This window comes from Lathyrus oleraceus, chromosome 6, assembly GCF_024323335.1.
Source record: "Lathyrus oleraceus cultivar Zhongwan6 chromosome 6, CAAS_Psat_ZW6_1.0, whole genome shotgun sequence".
Classification (NCBI taxonomy): Eukaryota; Viridiplantae; Streptophyta; class Magnoliopsida; order Fabales; family Fabaceae; genus Lathyrus; species Lathyrus oleraceus.
The window spans coordinates 114,501,911-114,520,688 of NC_066584.1; the positions used below are offsets into that span (position 1 = coordinate 114,501,911).

General features: G+C 40.1%; 1 protein-coding gene across 1 annotated transcript; it reads right to left on the reverse strand.

Moving 5' to 3' along the window:
• Window positions 1-14,605: 14,605 nt before the first annotated feature.
• Window positions 14,606-17,309, reverse strand: LOC127097627 (probable CoA ligase CCL10). Its single transcript, XM_051036125.1, has 6 exons — window positions 16,173-17,309; window positions 15,887-16,082; window positions 15,564-15,709; window positions 15,303-15,370; window positions 15,094-15,196; window positions 14,606-14,933 (listed from the first exon to the last, which is right to left on the reverse strand). Exons 1-6 carry the CDS (start codon window positions 17,208-17,210, stop codon window positions 14,811-14,813), a joined length of 1,674 nt encoding a protein of 557 aa, XP_050892082.1. The 5' UTR covers window positions 17,211-17,309; the 3' UTR covers window positions 14,606-14,810.
• Window positions 17,310-18,778: the final 1,469 nt, after the last annotated feature.

Genomic DNA, 18,778 nt, shown 5'->3' on the forward strand with positions numbered 1-18,778 from the left:
TATTTTGAACTGCGTGCAGAGTTCAGTAATCATCTTGTTGTTCAAATTAGTACCATTGTCAGTGATAACTCTTTCAGGAGACAGCAGGTTTCTCAAATAGGTATTTGATAGAATCCATCTTAGAAGTCAATAAGGTGGTATGATTCAACATATACTGTCTTAGTCGGCGAGCAGCCCAGGCCAAAGCACAGCAAGCTTTCTCGGGCTGTGAGTATCTTGTTTCACAGTCGGTACCTTTTGCTAAGGCAGTATATGGCATGCTCTTTTCGACCAGACTCGTCATGTTGCCCCAACACACCTCATTGAATTTTCTAACACGGTCAAATACGTAATTAAAGGTCTTCCTTCAACTGGTGGCATCGGAACTGGAGGTTCTTGGCGATATTTCCTGATTTTGTCATAAGCTTCTTGGCATTCATCATTCCATACCATCTCTTGATTTTGTCTCAGTAATTTGAAGATGGGTTTGCAGGTAGCAGTCAAGTGTGGAATGAATCGGGCAATGTAATTCGAGTGCCCCAAGAAACCTCTGACTTCTTTCTTGTTTATTTCAGTACCCAGATTTACAATTTCAATTGATTCCTCATGCGGCTGTATAGTCTTTTCTTCTTGCAGTAGTCGGGCAAGTTCTCCAGGGACTTCACAATCTTCCTCGCTTCCATCCTCGGCTTGGTAGATCGGATTTTCAAAGTCATAATGAACAGTAGCAGAGTCATTACCAACAGGATCCAGAGTGGATATGGATCGGCAAATTGTTACGTGAGTGTGTGCAAGAAACATAGCTTGTTTGAAAAATGACAGGAAAGATAAAGAGCGCAATATTTGAATGCAAAAAGTCCATTGATCTATTGAATATGAATATGCTTATGAAAATGACAAACCCCTAACAAATTAGCCATTGTGCCTCGGGCATAGACACAATGCTTTAAGAAGTTTGATTGTAAAAGAAAATTAAAATTTGCAATTCTAGAATAAACAATAACAATTACTCCTGACTAAAGGAAATCGGGATAATGTCTTCAGTCTTCCAATTGTTGAGTCCGTCACCAATTGTTGGGAAAATCCAGCTATCCAAGTCGCAATCACTATCAGCATCTTCCATAGCATTAATCTGATTTTTGACTATCTTTCCAGAGTTAAACCCCAGGCCAGCTTTATCAGACTTGTACGGTACATTGATCAGTTGACCCCAACCAGCACGATCACCATTTTCAATCGCGGCTTGAGCATCTTTCAGAGAGATCATGACAGGGGGAGCACGAACAACCTTGGGCACAAGGGGAGTTGGCTTAAGGACAGGACTGGGTGGAGGAACCACTTCAAATGACTGAGAAGGAGTCTCAAAGAATTCACCATCCATCTCGACGTATTTGAAGGCTTGCACACTACTGACAATATACTCTTCTTCTCCACATACAGTGACAACCATGCCTGCTATTGGATACTTCAGCTTTTGATGAAGCGACGAAGCTACCGCACCTGCCCCATGGATCCAAGGGCGCCCCAACAAGCAGGAGTAGGCGGGACGAATGTCCATCACGTGAAAGGTAGTGTTGAAGACTTGAGGTCCTATCTTGATAGGGAGAACCACTTCACCATAGACAACACTCTTCGCACCATCGTAAGCACGCACCACAACATCACTAGGTTTCAGTTCAATGCCTTTGTAGTCAAATTTATCGAGTACAGCTTTCGGGAGCACATTCAAGGAAGAGCCGTTGTCGATCAACACGTGAGCCAGGGTGATCCCCTCACACTCGATGGAGATATGCAGAGCTTTATTGTGATTCTTTCCTGCTGGCGTCAGGTCAGCATCGGAAAAGCCTAGGCCATTGTCAACAGTCAAATTAGCAACATAATGTTCGAATTGATCGACGGATGTTTCTTGAGGCACATGAGCGGTCTTCAAGAATTTCATCAATGCATTGGCATGGGATTCAGAGATAATAACAAGGACAACATTGAGATTTTAGACGGAGTATGCCCCAATTGTTCCACTACATCAAAATCGCTCTTACGGATGATTTTCAGCATCTCTTCCATTTCCTGTTTGGCAACATCTTCAGAAGTAACTTCGACCGATGTCTCTGACTGAGGAGGATTGACTGGTCTTTTTCCTCGAATTTCGGGAGCGGGAGGTGAGATTTCTGGGGAGTAGATCCTTCCACTTCGAGTAACTTTACTAGTCCCCACAATATCATTAGGATTAGCAGAACTACCAACTTGCTTTATGCCATGGATGTAAACGTCGCCTCCATAGTTCCACGGAATAGCTTTGCTGGAGGAATATGGCACGGGGCCAGGTGCGGTAATAATCAGGGGAGCCACTTTGGGCTCAGCGGTAATCTTCACAGGCACTCTAGTAGCGGTAATCTTCACTGGAGCTTTGGACCTAGCAATCACAGATACCTCTTCAATAGAGTTGTCCACCTTAGGAACCCTTTCAAATAGAATTGTACGATCATCCATCAGCCGTTGAATGCCGTTCTTCAACTTCAAACAATCATTGGGTCGGAGTACACAGAGATCGCAATCTTCAGCACAACCTGGAAATAAACCAGCTTGCAATAAATTCTTCTTAACGATCAGGAGAGGAGATGCTAAATCAGCAACGTCAGTAACGTGAGAATTGTCGTCCACAACATTAACATTCTGGTCATGATTAGGCATAGGTGCTGTGATGACATTGGGGGTCGCCGGAGGATCAAATTCAATTTCTCCAGCGTCGATCATATCCTGAATCTTGTTCTTCAACAACCAGCAATCATTCGTATCATGCCCGGGGCTATCGGAGTGATAGGCACACCTGGCGTTGGGATTATAACGAGGAGAAGTAGTGTTGGGATTTGCAGGAGGGCCTCTGAGGGTAATCAAATTGGCCTTTAACATACTCTGCAGTGCTTGGGTTAAAGTCATATTGATCTTGGTAAACTGTCTTCTCGACCTGTCTTGTCTGTGTTGGAAGTTCTGAGATGGCGGTGCGGCAATTGTAACTGCCCCAACAGTATGGTCACGATTCTTCTTGTTATGCTTCCTCTCACTGTACACAGCATTTGATTCATTCTTTCCCTGATAGGACTTTTTGGTGCTTGCAGAAGTAGCTGCCTGTATCTTTCCACTTCGAATGCCGCTTTCAACCCGTTCACCTGTCAAGATAAGTTCAGTGAAACCTGACGAGGAACTTCCCAGTAGATGGCTGTAGAATGGGCCAGTCAGTGTACCCATGAACATGTCCACTAACTCTCGATCAGTCATAGGGGGTTTGACTCTGCCAGCCAAATCTCTCCACTTTTGAGCATATTCTTTGAAACTTTCTTTAGAGCCCATAGTCATATTTTGTAGCTGTAGCCGAGTAGGCGCTAACTCAGAATTATACTGGTAGTGCTTGTAGAAAGCTGTTGCTAAATCAGTCCATGTGCGGATGTTAGAGCTCTCAAGCTGATAATACCACTCTAACTGTGTGCCAGACAGACTCTCTTGGAAGAAATGGATCCACAGTTTCTTATCAGTAGTGTGCGGCTGAATCTTTCTCACATAAGCCCTTAGATGCATCTGAGGACAAGAGGCACCATCATACTTAGTGAAAATGGGAACCTTGAATTTGCGGGGAATGACCACATCAGAGACCAGACCCAAGTTTTCGAAATCCAGACCGGGCACTTTCTGCCCCTCCATAGCTAGCATACGTTCTTCCAGCAACTTGTACTTATCATCCTTCGGAGAGTACTGTTCATGTTCATAATCTTCATCGTCGTCCTCAGAATTGACGAGATTAGGATTCTCATCTTCCGAATCATTCTCGGTCTCTTCTTCTGAATCCTTCGGAATTCTAATCTTGACTCCTGTAACCTGTCCCTTAAGCCTTCTCCCCGGGTTGATGTAACCCACAGGTTTCTGGTCCTTCTTCTTCTCCATCAAAAGAGCTTTCAGTTCTTCCTGCCCCTTAGATAAGCTCAGCATCATTTCCTGGAATTGAGCATTCTGGGCCTGGAGATCTTTGACAGTTTGTTCGAGAGCCATTGTTCAATCTGTTTGAATCTGCTGGAATCTGTTTGATAGGAAAATCGTGAGAACACTGATCCTTTAGAATACCTGTTATGCGATGCAATGCAATGTATGAAATGTTTTCAAGGACTTTCGGGATTTAACTTTGCATAAACTAACAAAAAGAGCTTTTTTTTTCTTTCTCTTTGTTTTTGCTTTTGTTTTTGTTTTTTTCTGTTTTTTTTTTTTAGCAGAGTTAAATCCCTAAATCCTTGAAATGGTTAGTACAATGCCATGATGTTATGATGTTATGTTGTTATGATGTCATGTTGTTAGATAAATAACAAGCACAAGCAAGTCACACAACAATCATTCCTAGGTTTTAAGGCTTGCGTGAGTTCCATAGGTAAATACCCTCCCCACTGAAGTTTGGTTGGTTCAACCTGTCTTAGAATAGTAACCGGGTTCTAGAAGGATCTCAAATCATTGACCTTTCCTTAAGTCCACTTCAGTGCAACACCAAGTGGTTGACCGAAGCTTCCCTAAAGTCCAATCTCAAAGAGTGTAGTATCGAGTCTCAACCAACTCCAGTCGGAACCGAAGCAGCAGTTATCTCACTACTTTCTAATGGCCAGGATGAGTCAATTAGGGTTCTAAAGGTCTGGTTAATGCTTTTATGACACCACGCGAATGCCAAATATTTCCTCAACTAACATGAGGAACATCAGGACATCCAAAGTGCCACATTAACCGTAGCCATCATTTTGACCATTCCAGTATACGCCGGACAGTCGCGATGATCTCTTGCTACTTACCTAAGGTACACTAGATCCGGGTGTAGGATCTTTCACTCAAGCATAACATACCCAAGCAATCCCTTAAAAATAAATCAGACAAATTGAATAAGTGATCTTGTTTTTAAGGTAACCTCTCTTTTTAAATATTTAGGCTCCCCAGCAGAGTCGCCAGTTCTGTCATACGGTGAACTGGACTTTTTGTGGTTTTAATCGCAATGTCGCGGTTAGCAAGAGTCGCCACCGACTTTTCTTTTATCCAATAAGGAAAGGTGGAAAAGAACAGGAGGAAAACCTTAATTTAGATTTTGGGTTCGGGAGGTACATTATACAAAGGGAAGGTGTTAGCACCCTTTGTATCCATGGTTATCCATGGGCTCTTAATTGCTCGATCACTTATATTATTTTTGTCTGAAAAAAAAGTGTTTGTGAATTGTTTGGAAAATTGTTTTGAAAAGAGAATTTAACTTTGTAATGATTCTTGTATGAATGTATACAAAGTGGTTATCCCGTTTTAGTTTTGAAAATTGTTTAGAAAAATATAACTCGGTAATGATTCTAGTATGAATGTATACCAAGTGGTGATTTTCTAAAGGCATTTTGAAAGGTGTGAGGTGCAAAAAAAATGTTTTAGTTGTGAGCCAGCAATTAAGAGTTATACCGACCCAAGGTCTTTACGGGCATTTCCTATCCTTATGAGGGTAAAACTGTCCTTATTATTGAGAAATAAGTAGTTTTATCCTTTGGATGTAAAAGGGTCATCGTAGGGTCATCGATTGGTCATTGAAGGCAACAGTTATGAGGATACCTTAGCATTCGAAGGGACTATCATCATTTAACCGTAGGCAACATCGGAGGGTCATCGAGGGACAAAGTTGTATATTCGAAGGCAACATCCGAGGGACTATAATTTATTTTATGATGATTTAACCGAAGGGTCTTTGCTAAGGGTATCCCCACGTTCGCGGGACATGACCGTAATATCGTAATCGTAAGGCAACAAAGAGAGGTCCAAGATCACTTATTCAAAGGCAAAGTTTTACAATTAATTATATAATTAGGATGAAACTCCACATTAAAATTATTAAAAATAATATATTAAAAAATTAATACATTAGAAATTAATACATTAAAAAATTAATTTAGGGTGAAACTCCACAAGGGTATCCCACAAATAAAGTGGAATACCTAGCCAATAACCTTTTCCTGGGATATGTGAACCTTTACGAAACTCAAAAAAAAAGAAACATGTCAGAACACCAAATCAGGGTGCAATCGAAGATTACACCGGAGAAATATCACAACAATAAATAGGATAGGATAAATAATGCATGGCTATGATAAAAACATAAAAAAAACAGACTAGAAGAATCAGGTACTTTGAATTTTATGGCATTTTATGGCATTTTATCACAGGAATAACATGGTCAAACATTCAGGGTATTCAGGCATATTTAAATTCCCATACGAAAGCAAATTATATATCAACATTTAATCATGATGCATTATATATGTAGATATGGCCAATTGAAAATATAAACAATAGAGATACGCAAACCTGTTTGCCAATTCAAGGTTGAAGGGATTGACCACTTGTAGTATCGGAATAAGTTAGGCAGCGGGAATTGGACGGCGATGGCTTCGGTGCAGATGGGCTGCCTTCAGGGTTTCTTTACTCTGAATTCTCCGGGTAGGCAGGGTTCCTATGCCAAAGTTTCTATCCGTCCTTCTCTGTTCTCTCTCTTTCTTTTTCCTCAAGGTTTGGTTCCAAGGAAACCTCAGAGTGTTTTGCTTCTCTTCCTTCTTTCTCCAGTAAATCTCCCAGTGTAACTCCCCTACTGAAACTTCAGTATTTATAGACTAATTTCGTGGGTAATGGGCTTGGAATGAGGGAGACCCAAGTCTAAAATAATTTGTTATATTTTATTTATTTATTTATTTTAATTATTTAATTAATTAATTAATTAATTAATTAATTAATTAATTAATTAAAAAAAATTTCTTTTTTTTTTCTTTTTTTCTTTTTTTTTTCGTTTTTTTTTTTTTTTTTTAGAAAAATGATGGGTAATTTTTGGGGTATGACAATCAAGAAGATCATACAAAAGATGACAGTAACATACAAAGACTGGCATGAGATGTTACCGTTTGCTCTCCATGGTTATCGCACTTCAGTACGCACTTCGACAGGGGCAACTCCTTTCTCTTTAGTCTATGGAATGGAAGCTGTTTTACCAGTGGAAGTCCAGATTCCCTCTCTAAGAATCATGAAAGAGGCGGGCTTAGATGAAGATGAATGGATTCAGACTCGACTCGATCAGATAAATTTGATTGATGAGAAGAGACTTGCGGCTGTTTGTCACGGGCAGATATATCAGAAGCGCATGACCCAAGCATTTAACAAAAGAGTCAAGAGACAGGTGTATCAGGTAGGCGACTTGGTGATCAAGCGTATCACTCTACCACAAGGGGACCCCAGAGGCAAGTGGACTCCCACATACGAAGGGCCATTTGTGGTTAAGAAGGTATTCTCTGGTGGAGCCATGATACTTGCTACAATGGATGGCGAAGACTTCCCGCATCCTGTGAACGCGGACATAGTTAAAAAATACTACGCATAACAGAGACCCGCTAGGTCGACGTACCTTGGCAAAAGTAAGGGCATCCCGGCGGACCAAAAGGGTTCGGGCAAAAACTAGGGATAAACATATAAAAATGTACACCCGGCAAGTCGAAAACCTGAAAAGGCGGCTTGGGCAAAAATGGGTATCCTGGTGGACTGAAAACCTGAAAAGGCGGTCCGGGCAAAAATTAGGGATTAAAGCGTATGACTATGTCCCGTTCTCTGTCAGCTTCAACCAAGTTCAAGGGACTGAACAAGCTAATCACCTTTATCCGACAGCAGGAGATAAGATGCTTGAAGACATGATGACAGTATTGGAATTTAAATTAATAGGACTTCTTCTGCATAACTTTCTCTTTTTCTTGACAATTTCCTCTTACTAGGATTTCTGTCTCCTTGTACATAAATTGCCTGTTTATAGGCCCTCTTTCAACATCAATACAATTTCAGTTCCAAAAAGATGCTTTTGTTTTTACCTTTTCTGTTTTGTTTGCGTAAACGTCCATTGATTTAATTTGAATTGACTTATGCACTTGAATATGACCAATGTTTACAAAAATGCATGCCTAAAATAGCAATAGCAATTACTACACGACTTCAGGATCGAGGAGAAGGTCTAACCACGCTTTCCAAGGAGGCTGTTACTAATTCGATTCCCCGGCAACGCCAATTATTCCCCAGAAGAGGTCGGCACCGCCCTACCGAAAGGTCATCCCTTCTATCCCCAGCCAGGCCCCGTTGGACAGAACTCAAATCCCCAGCTAAGGAAGGGCCATCAATACCAATGTCTCCGACCAGCAGACTGAGATCTATCTCCCCAGTAGTGTCCCCTGGAAGAATGTTTCAGACGCCTAATGCATTCATTACATCACTTCATACTACATACCTGCATACAACGCTCACATTTACTTCATTCCGCATCATACACTTTACATCATTTCATAACATATACAGGCATACCAGGTTCGCAAGCATAAAACTCTCATGCATCATGACATGGCATGAAGCTAACCTCATTTTTCAGGCTAATTATCCTCCCGACATAGTCAAAACAAAGGTCCATTCAGACGGACATCCTCATCAACATCCATTCTGACATCCTCCTAACGATGGCATCTATAAGCCCATCCCAAATGTTCATTGCAAATACAGCATACACCAATATTATCAGATACAGCCTAACGTACGGTTCATTCTGATTCGGCCCAGCATATGACTCTTTCAACTCAGATACGGTCTAACGTACGATCCATTCTGACTCTCAACAGCTCCAATATGGTCTAACGTACGACCCCTTTGGATACCCCTTTCTCAGGTGCTACCTTCGGACAGGTACATTCCTGAATGGTAGTCTAGTATACGGCTACTCCCTTTCTCAGGTGCTACCTTCGGACAGGTACATTCCTGAATGGTAGTCTAGTATACGGCTACTCCCTTTCTCAGGTGCTACCTTCAGACAGGTACATTCCTGAATGGTAGTCTAGTATACGGCTACTCCCTTTCTCAGGTGCTACCTTCGGACAGGTACATTCCTGAATGGTAGTCGAGTATACGGCTACTCCCTTTCTCAGGTGCTACCTTCGGACAGGTACATTCCTGAATGGTGGTCGAGTATACGGCTACTCCCTTTCTCAGGTGCTACCTTCGGACAGGTACATTCCTGAATGGTAGTCTAGTATACGACTACTCCCTTTTCAGCAGCTTCAGCCTAACGTACGGCTCATTCTGCAACTCAGATACGATCTAGCGTACGATCCATTCTGATCTTTCATCCCCAGCAAAGTCATCTGCCTAATGAACAGCTCACTCTGGTATTCAGACACGGTCTAACGTATGATCCATTCTGATCCCTTATCCCCAGCAGTATAGCATACTCTGACTCCCCAGCGAAGTCAATAGCATAATGGAGGGTTCACTATACGGTCTGATGTATGGCCCGGTGTGACACCCATGTCTCTAGATATCGTCTAACGTACGACACAATCTGGAAATCTCCTCAGCAAGTTTCTTGGATGGCATCTTTAAGCCCATCTCCGTCAAGACAAATGGACAAGTGCAAATTTTTGGGGCATTCTAAGTGTTCAATAATCTTTCACCTCCAGACCACGAACGGCACATGCCATTCTACTCTCTCGGTTCGAGAATATTGAACAGGGGCAGCTGTCATACCCCAAAATTTGCCCGTTGGCATTACCAAACATTTTCCAAGACCCTCTGACTTGTTCTGCAAGGCACTGGTATCAAATGGACAAAAGCCCACTCACAACAGGCCCAATCCACAGGCGGCCCAAAACAGCTGGCTCGCTAGGCGAGCAGCTCCTTCGCCTAGCGAACATTGCATCATGCCACTCGCCCAGCGAAGCGTTGGATCCAGGAAAGAGCCCAGACCTAGTTTGCTCGCTAGGCGAGCAATTCCTTCGCCTAGCGAAGTTTGCGAAAGTTTGAGATTTTTGGACCTCATTTTAAGCCCATTAGGTCACCATTACCACTACTATAAATACATGCTCCACTGCCACGAAAAAGAGACACAGAGACGGACTCACTCACCCGGAGACACTCACACAGAGATCCCGAGAAAACCCTAGCACCGAAACCCTGCTGGTCCAAAGAGTTCAGAAGGCGGAAACCCTGAAGGCCGCTTACTCGCTCCGAAGCTACCGTCGCCCAACTCAATCCGGCTCGCCAATCCAAGGTTGCAACTCGATTTGCAAACAGGTTTGCCTCACTATTATCGCTTTAGTTTCTTAATTGGCATATGATTATCACTTTGTGTCCTTATTTTGCATGTGGTACCACTTTAGTGTCTTAATTTGCATGTGATATCGTTTTGTACTCTCACTTGGCATATGGTACCACTTCATGTTCTTAATTTGTGGAGGATATTATAATTGAATTCATAAACATTTTGAAGTCTTGCATGAGAATTTAAATGTGTTTGAATATTGTGAAACTGAACCATATAATTATGTGTTGGATGCCATAAGCCATGCTGCAGGTTGAGGTCATAATGTTCTCAAATTTCAAACCCGTGGCCGCTCGCTAGCTCATCGCTAGGCGAGCCCGCAGCGAGTCTTCGCTGAGCCTTCGCTAGGCGAAGCAGAGGCGACCGGGCCAGGGGCTGCTTTGCCTTTTTGCTGCCCATTTCATGTTTACCTAATAATGATTCTGCGTTCTTTGGCTTAAATTCCTGGCTGTGATGTTTATTTTATGGTGCAATTTCCAATTGTATTTTACCTCGATGCTTTAATCCGTGTGTTCATGGTGTAAGGGCTAACATACTTCCGAAGAAATAGCCGGCTAGTTACTCCGCTTTATGCATGGGAAGCCTTCAAGGAGAGGGATTCTAAATTATTTCACTTTAATGTGAAGATTCATATTGATTGCCTAATTAATGTTAATGTAGTGATCCTTAATGTGTTGATTTTAATGTATCGATTTAGTGCGGTATCACTATAATTACCTAATGAACTTAAAACATGGACTTTAAATAAATGATATCGGACCTCTCTTTATTACCCCACGATTACGTAATACGGTCATGTCCCGCGAATATGGGGATATCCTTAGCAAAGACCCTTCGGTAAAATCATCATAGTCCCTCGGACGTTGCCTTCGAAAATACCATTTTGTCCCTCGATGACCCTTCGGTATAGCCTACGGTTAAATGATGACAGTCCCTTCGAATGCTAAGGTATCCTCACAACTGTTGCCTTCAATGACCTATCGATGACCCTACGATGACCCTTCTACATCCCCAGGATAAAACTACTTACTTCTCAATAGTAAGGACAGTTTTACCCTCATAAGGATGGGAAATGCCCAGAAAGACCTCGGACAGGTATAACCTTAATTGCTCATTCATAACAAAAAAATGCTTTTCACACCTCACACCTTTCAAACATCCTTTTTAGAAAATCACCACTTAGCATACATCCGTACTAGGATCATTGCCGAGTTATATTTTTCTAAACTACTTTCAAAAAAAAACTATACGAGATAACCACTTTGTATACATTCATGCAAGAATCATTACAAGGTTAAATTCTCGTTTTCAAAACCTTTTTATACACTTTTCAACCACCTTTTTCAAACTAAAAAAAACATAAATGATTGAGTAATTAAGAGCCCATGGATAACCATGGATACAAAGGGTGCTTACCCCTTCCCTTTGTATAAAGTACCTCCCGAACCTAAGAATCTAAATTAAGGTCTTTCCTGTTCTTTTCCGCCTTTCCTTATGGGATAAAAGAAAAGTCGGTGGCGACTCTTGCTAACCGCGACATTGCGATTACAAATCCAATAAGGTCCAGTTCACCGTATGACACCTTCCCTTTGTATAATGTACCTCCCGAACCCAAAATCTATTGAGGTCTTTCCTGTTCTTTTCCGCCTTTCCTTATTGGATAAAAGAAAAGTCGGTGGCGACTCTTGCTATCCGCGACATTGCGATAAAAAGCAAAATACCCCAAGTCAGTTCACCGTATGACAAAAGTCATAGCTCATTAATGGATTATTAGTTGCATCACATGAATTCCAATCCCAGACAGAGTTCTCATCAATCACAATGTCTCAAATCATCACGGTCTTATCACTCATTAGATTGAATAACTTGTATGCTTCGGTCTTATGATATCCTACTAGAATCATAGGTTCACTCTTATCATCAAGATTCCTCCTGATATCATCGAGAACACGCTTGTCGAAAATAGAACTAAACACCATCAGATGACTCATTGATGGTCGTTTGCCATTTCTTACTTCTTCAGGAACCTTGTTCTTCAGTTTCTTGGTGGGCACGTGTTCAGAATATAAACAATAGTAGTAACTATTTCACCCCATAAGGATTTTGACAAGTTCTTTTGTTTCAAAATTCATCTTTCCATATCCAATATGGTATGATTTCTTCTTTATGTTATTCCATTATATTAAGGCATGTAAGAAGCAGTTACCTCATGATCAATACCATGTTATGCATAAAACTCTCTAAATATATTGGATGTGTATTCGTCACCTCCATTTGTTCGCAGAACCTTGATCTTCTTTTCACTTTGATTTTAGACAAACATTTTGAATCTCTTAATGATTTAAAATACTTCATCTGTGCGCCTGATAACATAGATCCAAAGATTTCGATTGTACTCGTCGACAAATGAGAAAAAATACGTATTCCACCAATGGTATGATCCTCAAATGGGTCACATACATCTGAATGTATTACTTCTAGTATGCATGAGGATCTCGTTGGCATAGTCAAAATAAAGGACTTTCTAGATTGCTTCCCTACTAAGCAACCTTCACAGAGTTTGTCGGGCATCACAAGACTTGGTATACCAGTTACCATATCTTGAGTAATCATTTGATTGAGTGACCTAAAATTAAAATTATCAAACCACAAATACCATATCCTGCTATGCTTGTGGTCGATAACTATTTTTAGGCATTATATCTCAATCGAACTGATCATGGTCTTAAATGTCCTATTTTTCGACATAGGAGATTTTAAGACCAAGCTACTATGGATTTCGAAAAATTTAAAGGCCCCATTTTTCAGAACCACTGAGAAACATTTTTCGACCAGTTGTCCAACACTTAGCAGATTGCAATTCATGCTAGGTACATAGAGTACATCTTTAATCATAGATTTTTCTCCATTACTATTTTGAATTACTATGTTGTTAGTATCTTCTGCTTGCAACGAGCTATTATCTACAAGTCTGACCCTGCTCTTCTTCGGCTCGTCTAAATTTTCCAACCACACTCTTCTATCAGTCATGTGATTCGAGCAGCATGTGTCGAGGAACCAGGTCTTAAAGTCGACATGCTCATCTGCAATTGTAGCCATAAGCACCATACCATCATAATCATCCAAATTTTGAAGTGCAAGGTTTGCCCCTTCATCATCCTTTCCTTTCGCCTCTCCCTTGTCTTTCTTGTACATGTTATTCTTGGCTAAGTGACTCCATTTTCACAGTATAGCACTGCACGTTTTCTTCTCTTGCTTGTCTTTCTGATATGAGGTTCCTTCTTTTTTTTCGAGGAATCAAAAGCCCTATCATCAACCTTATGCTTTTGAGAGTTCAACTAAGACTTCTTGCTCCGACTCTTGTCCCCTTGAACTTGTTGAAACCAACATGCTTCTTCCATGTATGGGCTTGTGATGATTGTATTGAATCTTGAGCCCCTTTTCTTTCGATAATCCTTAACTCATGTGCCTCTAACAAACCAACTAAATCTTCCAATTTCAAGATTTCAAGATTGTTGAATTCTTGAATGGCTACGATAATATGCTCAAAGTGAGAGGTCAATGTACACATTACCTTCTCAATTATCATCTTATCAGTTAGGACTTCAACACAACCTTTCATGAGATGAACAAGATTTTACACCATTGAGACATAGCCTGCAATCTTTTCATCTTCTCCCATCTGCATTAACTCATATTTCCTTCGCAGTATCTACAACTTGACAACTTTAATCTTTTCACCACCTTCATAATACTTGAAAAGAATATCCATCCCTCCTTCGTCATTTCAGCATGAGAAATCCGGTCAAAACTCGCTGTATCTACTACAGATTGAATATAAAATGTTGTCTTGCAATATTTCGCCTTGGTTTCCGTTGCGAGTGATTCTCTAAGCATCATTGGCGTTGTTAGTAAGCTCATGAACGCCATTAGTAACCACTTCTAAATTTTCATGAAAACCAAACAATGACTGCATATGTTTTCTCTATCAAATCCATTTTTTTCCATCAAGAATCAAAAGAGAATCGGGAATACCATTGTTACCATTCATCTTTGAAGCGAATCTGATTCACGATCCCTGGAAACACAACCACTGACGTACATTTCTTGAATTTCCGACAATCAAGAAGAACTAACCAGGTGCTCTAGATACCAATTTGTCAATGTTAATGCACTTGGGTGAGGGAGGAATGAGAGAGAGAGAAGAGAGAATGGAAAGTAATTATATAGAATTGTTAAAATTGAATTACACTATACATGCATTTATATACAATGGGTTACTTGTAACCCAAGTAGCTAACATAACAAACTAACTAACTTGTTAAACAAGTAATTAACTAACTTGAATTATATCACAATGATAACAATTTATCAAAAAAGGTGAAAATGAACAAATATTGATATTGATAAGGTCTTATTTATTCTTAAACTAGTAAGCGACAAATGAAAAGACTCAGAACATGGTGTTGTGAATTGAAATTTGCATTTATTTTTAAAATCGGGTTACAAAATACTTACTAAAAAGGAAATGAACCATGTGATTATGACAATAAGAAAAGGAAACAAAACAACTATGCAATGATCCTCACTGCAGAGACCAGAACCTTAACGTTTTTTCGTTCATCTCCATAATATGTGGCAGATAAGAGTCTTCCAAAGCATTAATATACTACAACTTCGATGTCTTCTGTCTATCCAAAATTACAAGATCCTTTCTTAAGATCTTTCCAGTGGGTAACTTTGGAATCTTGTCTATAAAAGTCACTCGCCGCAACCTTTTGTATGGGGCAACCTGAACAAAGGAAATGAAGAAATTCAGAAAACAAGCAACCTTCAAAATCTTGCATTTGTCACCTTCATGAGTATTGGTTTATGACAGAAAGAAGACAACTTGATTTATAATCTACTTCTGCAGATAGTAATGATTCTCTGAATGAATATTCCTAACTTACATGTTTTGCTACAAATTTCAGAATGTCGTCTTTGGTTATCGAGCTATTGGGTGAGCGAACAACGAAAGCCACCGGAACCTCACCAGCTTTGGCATCAGGGGATCTGATTTGGAATTGACACTATAAGTCATTAAAATGTTGGGTAAACTAGTTTAGATGTGCATACAAGAAAATAATTAGTTCAAGTTCTGCATGACGATATGACTTACGGGATCACCCCAGCATCAGAAATTTCAGGATGAGAAACTAATAAGTCTTCAAGTTCAGCTGGAGCCACCTAGTTAATAATGGAAATGTGTATAAGATAAGCATTAGAGTATGTGCTAGTTTAGCATTATGCTAAATTTGATTGCACTATATATAATTATCAGGAAGTGATTGTCCACACTGTCATATTGATTTAGGTATGCAATCAATGATATTTCATGCACCGATAACAAAAGAAGTCACTAAGTTAATGCTGAACATACTTGATACCCGCTACATTTGATGAGCTCTTTTATACGATCCACAACGAATAGTTGTCCCTTTTCGTCAAAATATCCAAGATCTCCGGTAATCATCCAACCCTCATCATTAATAGTCTGTTTTGTTGCTTCTGGATTGTTAAAGTATCCTGAAAATAATGTCATATAAGATTCTAATCAGAATCAAGGTAAGTTAAAAAAACGGGAGAAGTAATAGATCTAACACTCAATTCAATTCGGTAATCTACCGATATAAATAAGATGTTTCAAAACTTAATCATGTTATTACTCACCATAAGTTAAAATATAGCAAACTTATATGTTACCTTTCATCATAGTAGATCCTCGTAACCAAATCTCTCCTACTTGATTTGGTGGTAGGGGTTTAGATGTTTCTAAACTAACAATTCGAGATTCTATACTTGGAAGCAGCGTTCCAGTTGAACCTAAACCAGAAAGGAACCACTCTTCCTTTGGATTTTCCATAGAAATAAGTCCACATGATTCAGTCATGCCATACCCCTGCCATAATTATCTCACATATCATGTATTCATATCACAATCAAATACATAAATAGCGGATGACAAGTAGTATATTTTTCTTAACTATACCTGAATGATTTCAATTTGGGGTAGAATCTTAGCACACTCTTGCATCAAATCTTTCCCTAAAGGAGCAGCACCACCTGCAAGTTGTTTAAGCGACGACAAGTCGTAACCGTCTACGTGACGCCGCTTGACCAGCTCCACCATCACCGGTGGAGCAACATACAAATGCGTCACCCTAAACTTCTCCACAGCCGCCAAAGTCTTCTCCAGTTCAAATTTACTCATTATCACCACGGTATTCCCTCTCCGCAGCTGCGTGTACGTTATCACTGCCAATCCCATCACATGGTGCATTGGCACCAAACATAAGAACACATTCTTCCCCTCACAGTAAAAATCCTGATCCGCAGTTCCTGCGACTGCCGTGGCTATGAAGTTCCGGTGAGTCAGCATTACTCCCTTACTTCTCCCTGTGGTTCCTGAAGAGTACAGAATCACCGCCACGTCTGATTGTAAAACGATACCGTTTGCTGGAAACTGGTCGGAGCTTTCGTTTGACTCTCCGATAAGATCCTCGTAGTCCCAAACCAAAGAACTGAATATAGTTGAGGAAAATATTCCGCTTGAAGCATCATCAAGCAATATTGAAGGTAAATGTAAATCAAAGGGCAATTGTTCGATTTTATATAGAAGTTCCAATACGGTAACGACGAGTATGGGATTGGAGTCTTTGATTTGGTTGGAGAGTTCGGAGACTGTGTATAAAGGACTACAGGTGGTGGCAATAGCACCTATGGAAACTATAGCTAGAAAGCAGACAGGGAGGCGAATGGAGTTAGGTGCGAATAGCAAAACAACGTCGCCTCGTTGGATACCGAGGCGGAGTAAGGAGCGGGAGAGGGCGGTGACTTGGGTTTCAAGTTGACCGAAGGTTAGGGAGTCGCCGGTTTGAGCATCCGCGAGGGCGATGGTGTCGGAGATGGAGGAAGTGGATTGGAAGAGGAAGGAGGTTAGGGAGAGACTGGGATCGGTGGGAAGATGGATGGGTTGTCTTGGTGAGGAATACGTCATCGTTTTGAGGTCGAAGCAGTTTTTCGCCATTGTTAACTTTGTTAGTTTTGATATGTTTTTTTGTGGTGTCTGGTTTGATATAGTTTTGAGAAAGGAAGAGAAGTGTTGACTTTAATATTTGTTTATTGACATGATCTTAGATAGCATCGATTAAGCAATATTCGCTCCTTATAATCAGAAGTCAATGGCTTCAGAACTATCATGAATTAGTTTATCTGAATTACCGCCAAAAGTCCCAAAACCAAAGTTTGGTTGTTAGGAAGTTTTCTAAGTATTTTAAATTGACATCAGCAAGAACGAGGGAAAGTACCTATACAATAAAACATTTAAATTCTAGTATAATATAAATAGTACTAACAACTAATACATCTAAATACTAAATAAAATAAAGTAACAAATCGATTTGGATTAGTCAACTATAAACTCATGTCATCAATGTTGATCGGTTCACATTTAATTTGTGAAATTTCTCCTCCATCAAAATCCTTTTTTAAAAGGTCTATTATCTTCCTTGAAATCCTACCCAACCAAGTCAAACCTAAAACCATTAAGGAGGAGAATGTTAGAAATCATGAAAAGAAACAACCACCTCAACCAATACAAACGAAAACATTTGTAAATGTAGTTTCTAATGTCTGCAATATACCTCAAAATCAATTTTCAGTACGGTGTATGAAAGCAGACATGATAACAATCACAATCTCAGAAGAGGATACAAAATCGGTCTTGAGGCGTGCCGACTTAACCTTCATGGCAGGATTGTTTAGCCCAAAGGTTCCCACCGACAATAGTAGCGTGTATAAGGGAAAAGTTGGCTTCTCAACGGTCATATCTTGCAAAATGGTGAATAACATCGTTTGGAAAGGGCTTCTATGAGTTCTCTTTTTCTAGTCTTGAGGATGCTTAGAGAGTGAGATCAATCAATTCATGGAATCTAAACCCATGTATACTCAAACTTTTTTCTTGGTCTAAAGATTTTGTGTCATCAAATGTTAACCAAACATCTGCCAAAGTCTGGGTTAAAATTCACGGTCTCTCATAAGAATACTGGAGGCCTAACATTATATTTGCTATACCAAGTAGCTTATGAATATTGATATGTATTAACTCAACTTCTAGTAAACCTGATTTTCATCGCCCATTTGGTCATTTCGTTAGAGTCTTTGTTGATATCGAGTTGTCCAAGGAGCTAACCTATAAAATCCTTGTTGAAAGAATAGGATTTTCCTTTTTGTTGAAGTGGAATATGAGAAATTGCCTAAGTTTTGTTTTCACTGCCGGATAATAGGACACTATTTAGGAGTTTGTAGAAAAAGAAACTTTTCCCATGAGGATGCAAAAAACAAAACCACAGGGGATAGACCTAAGGTTTATGCACCTATCAACAACAAATAAAATATTCAATACGAAGATGCAGTCTTAAGGAATGTAGTGGGTGAAAATAGTGGAAGTAATCATCACAGGGTAGAAAGCCTCGAAAATCATGGAACCCTCATTGACCTAACAAAAACTTATCCTACAACACAACTTATGGAGGTTGCAGAAGCCTCAAGCAGTCCAGCCACTAGAGTTTTGTAAAATGAAGACAATCTTGCAAT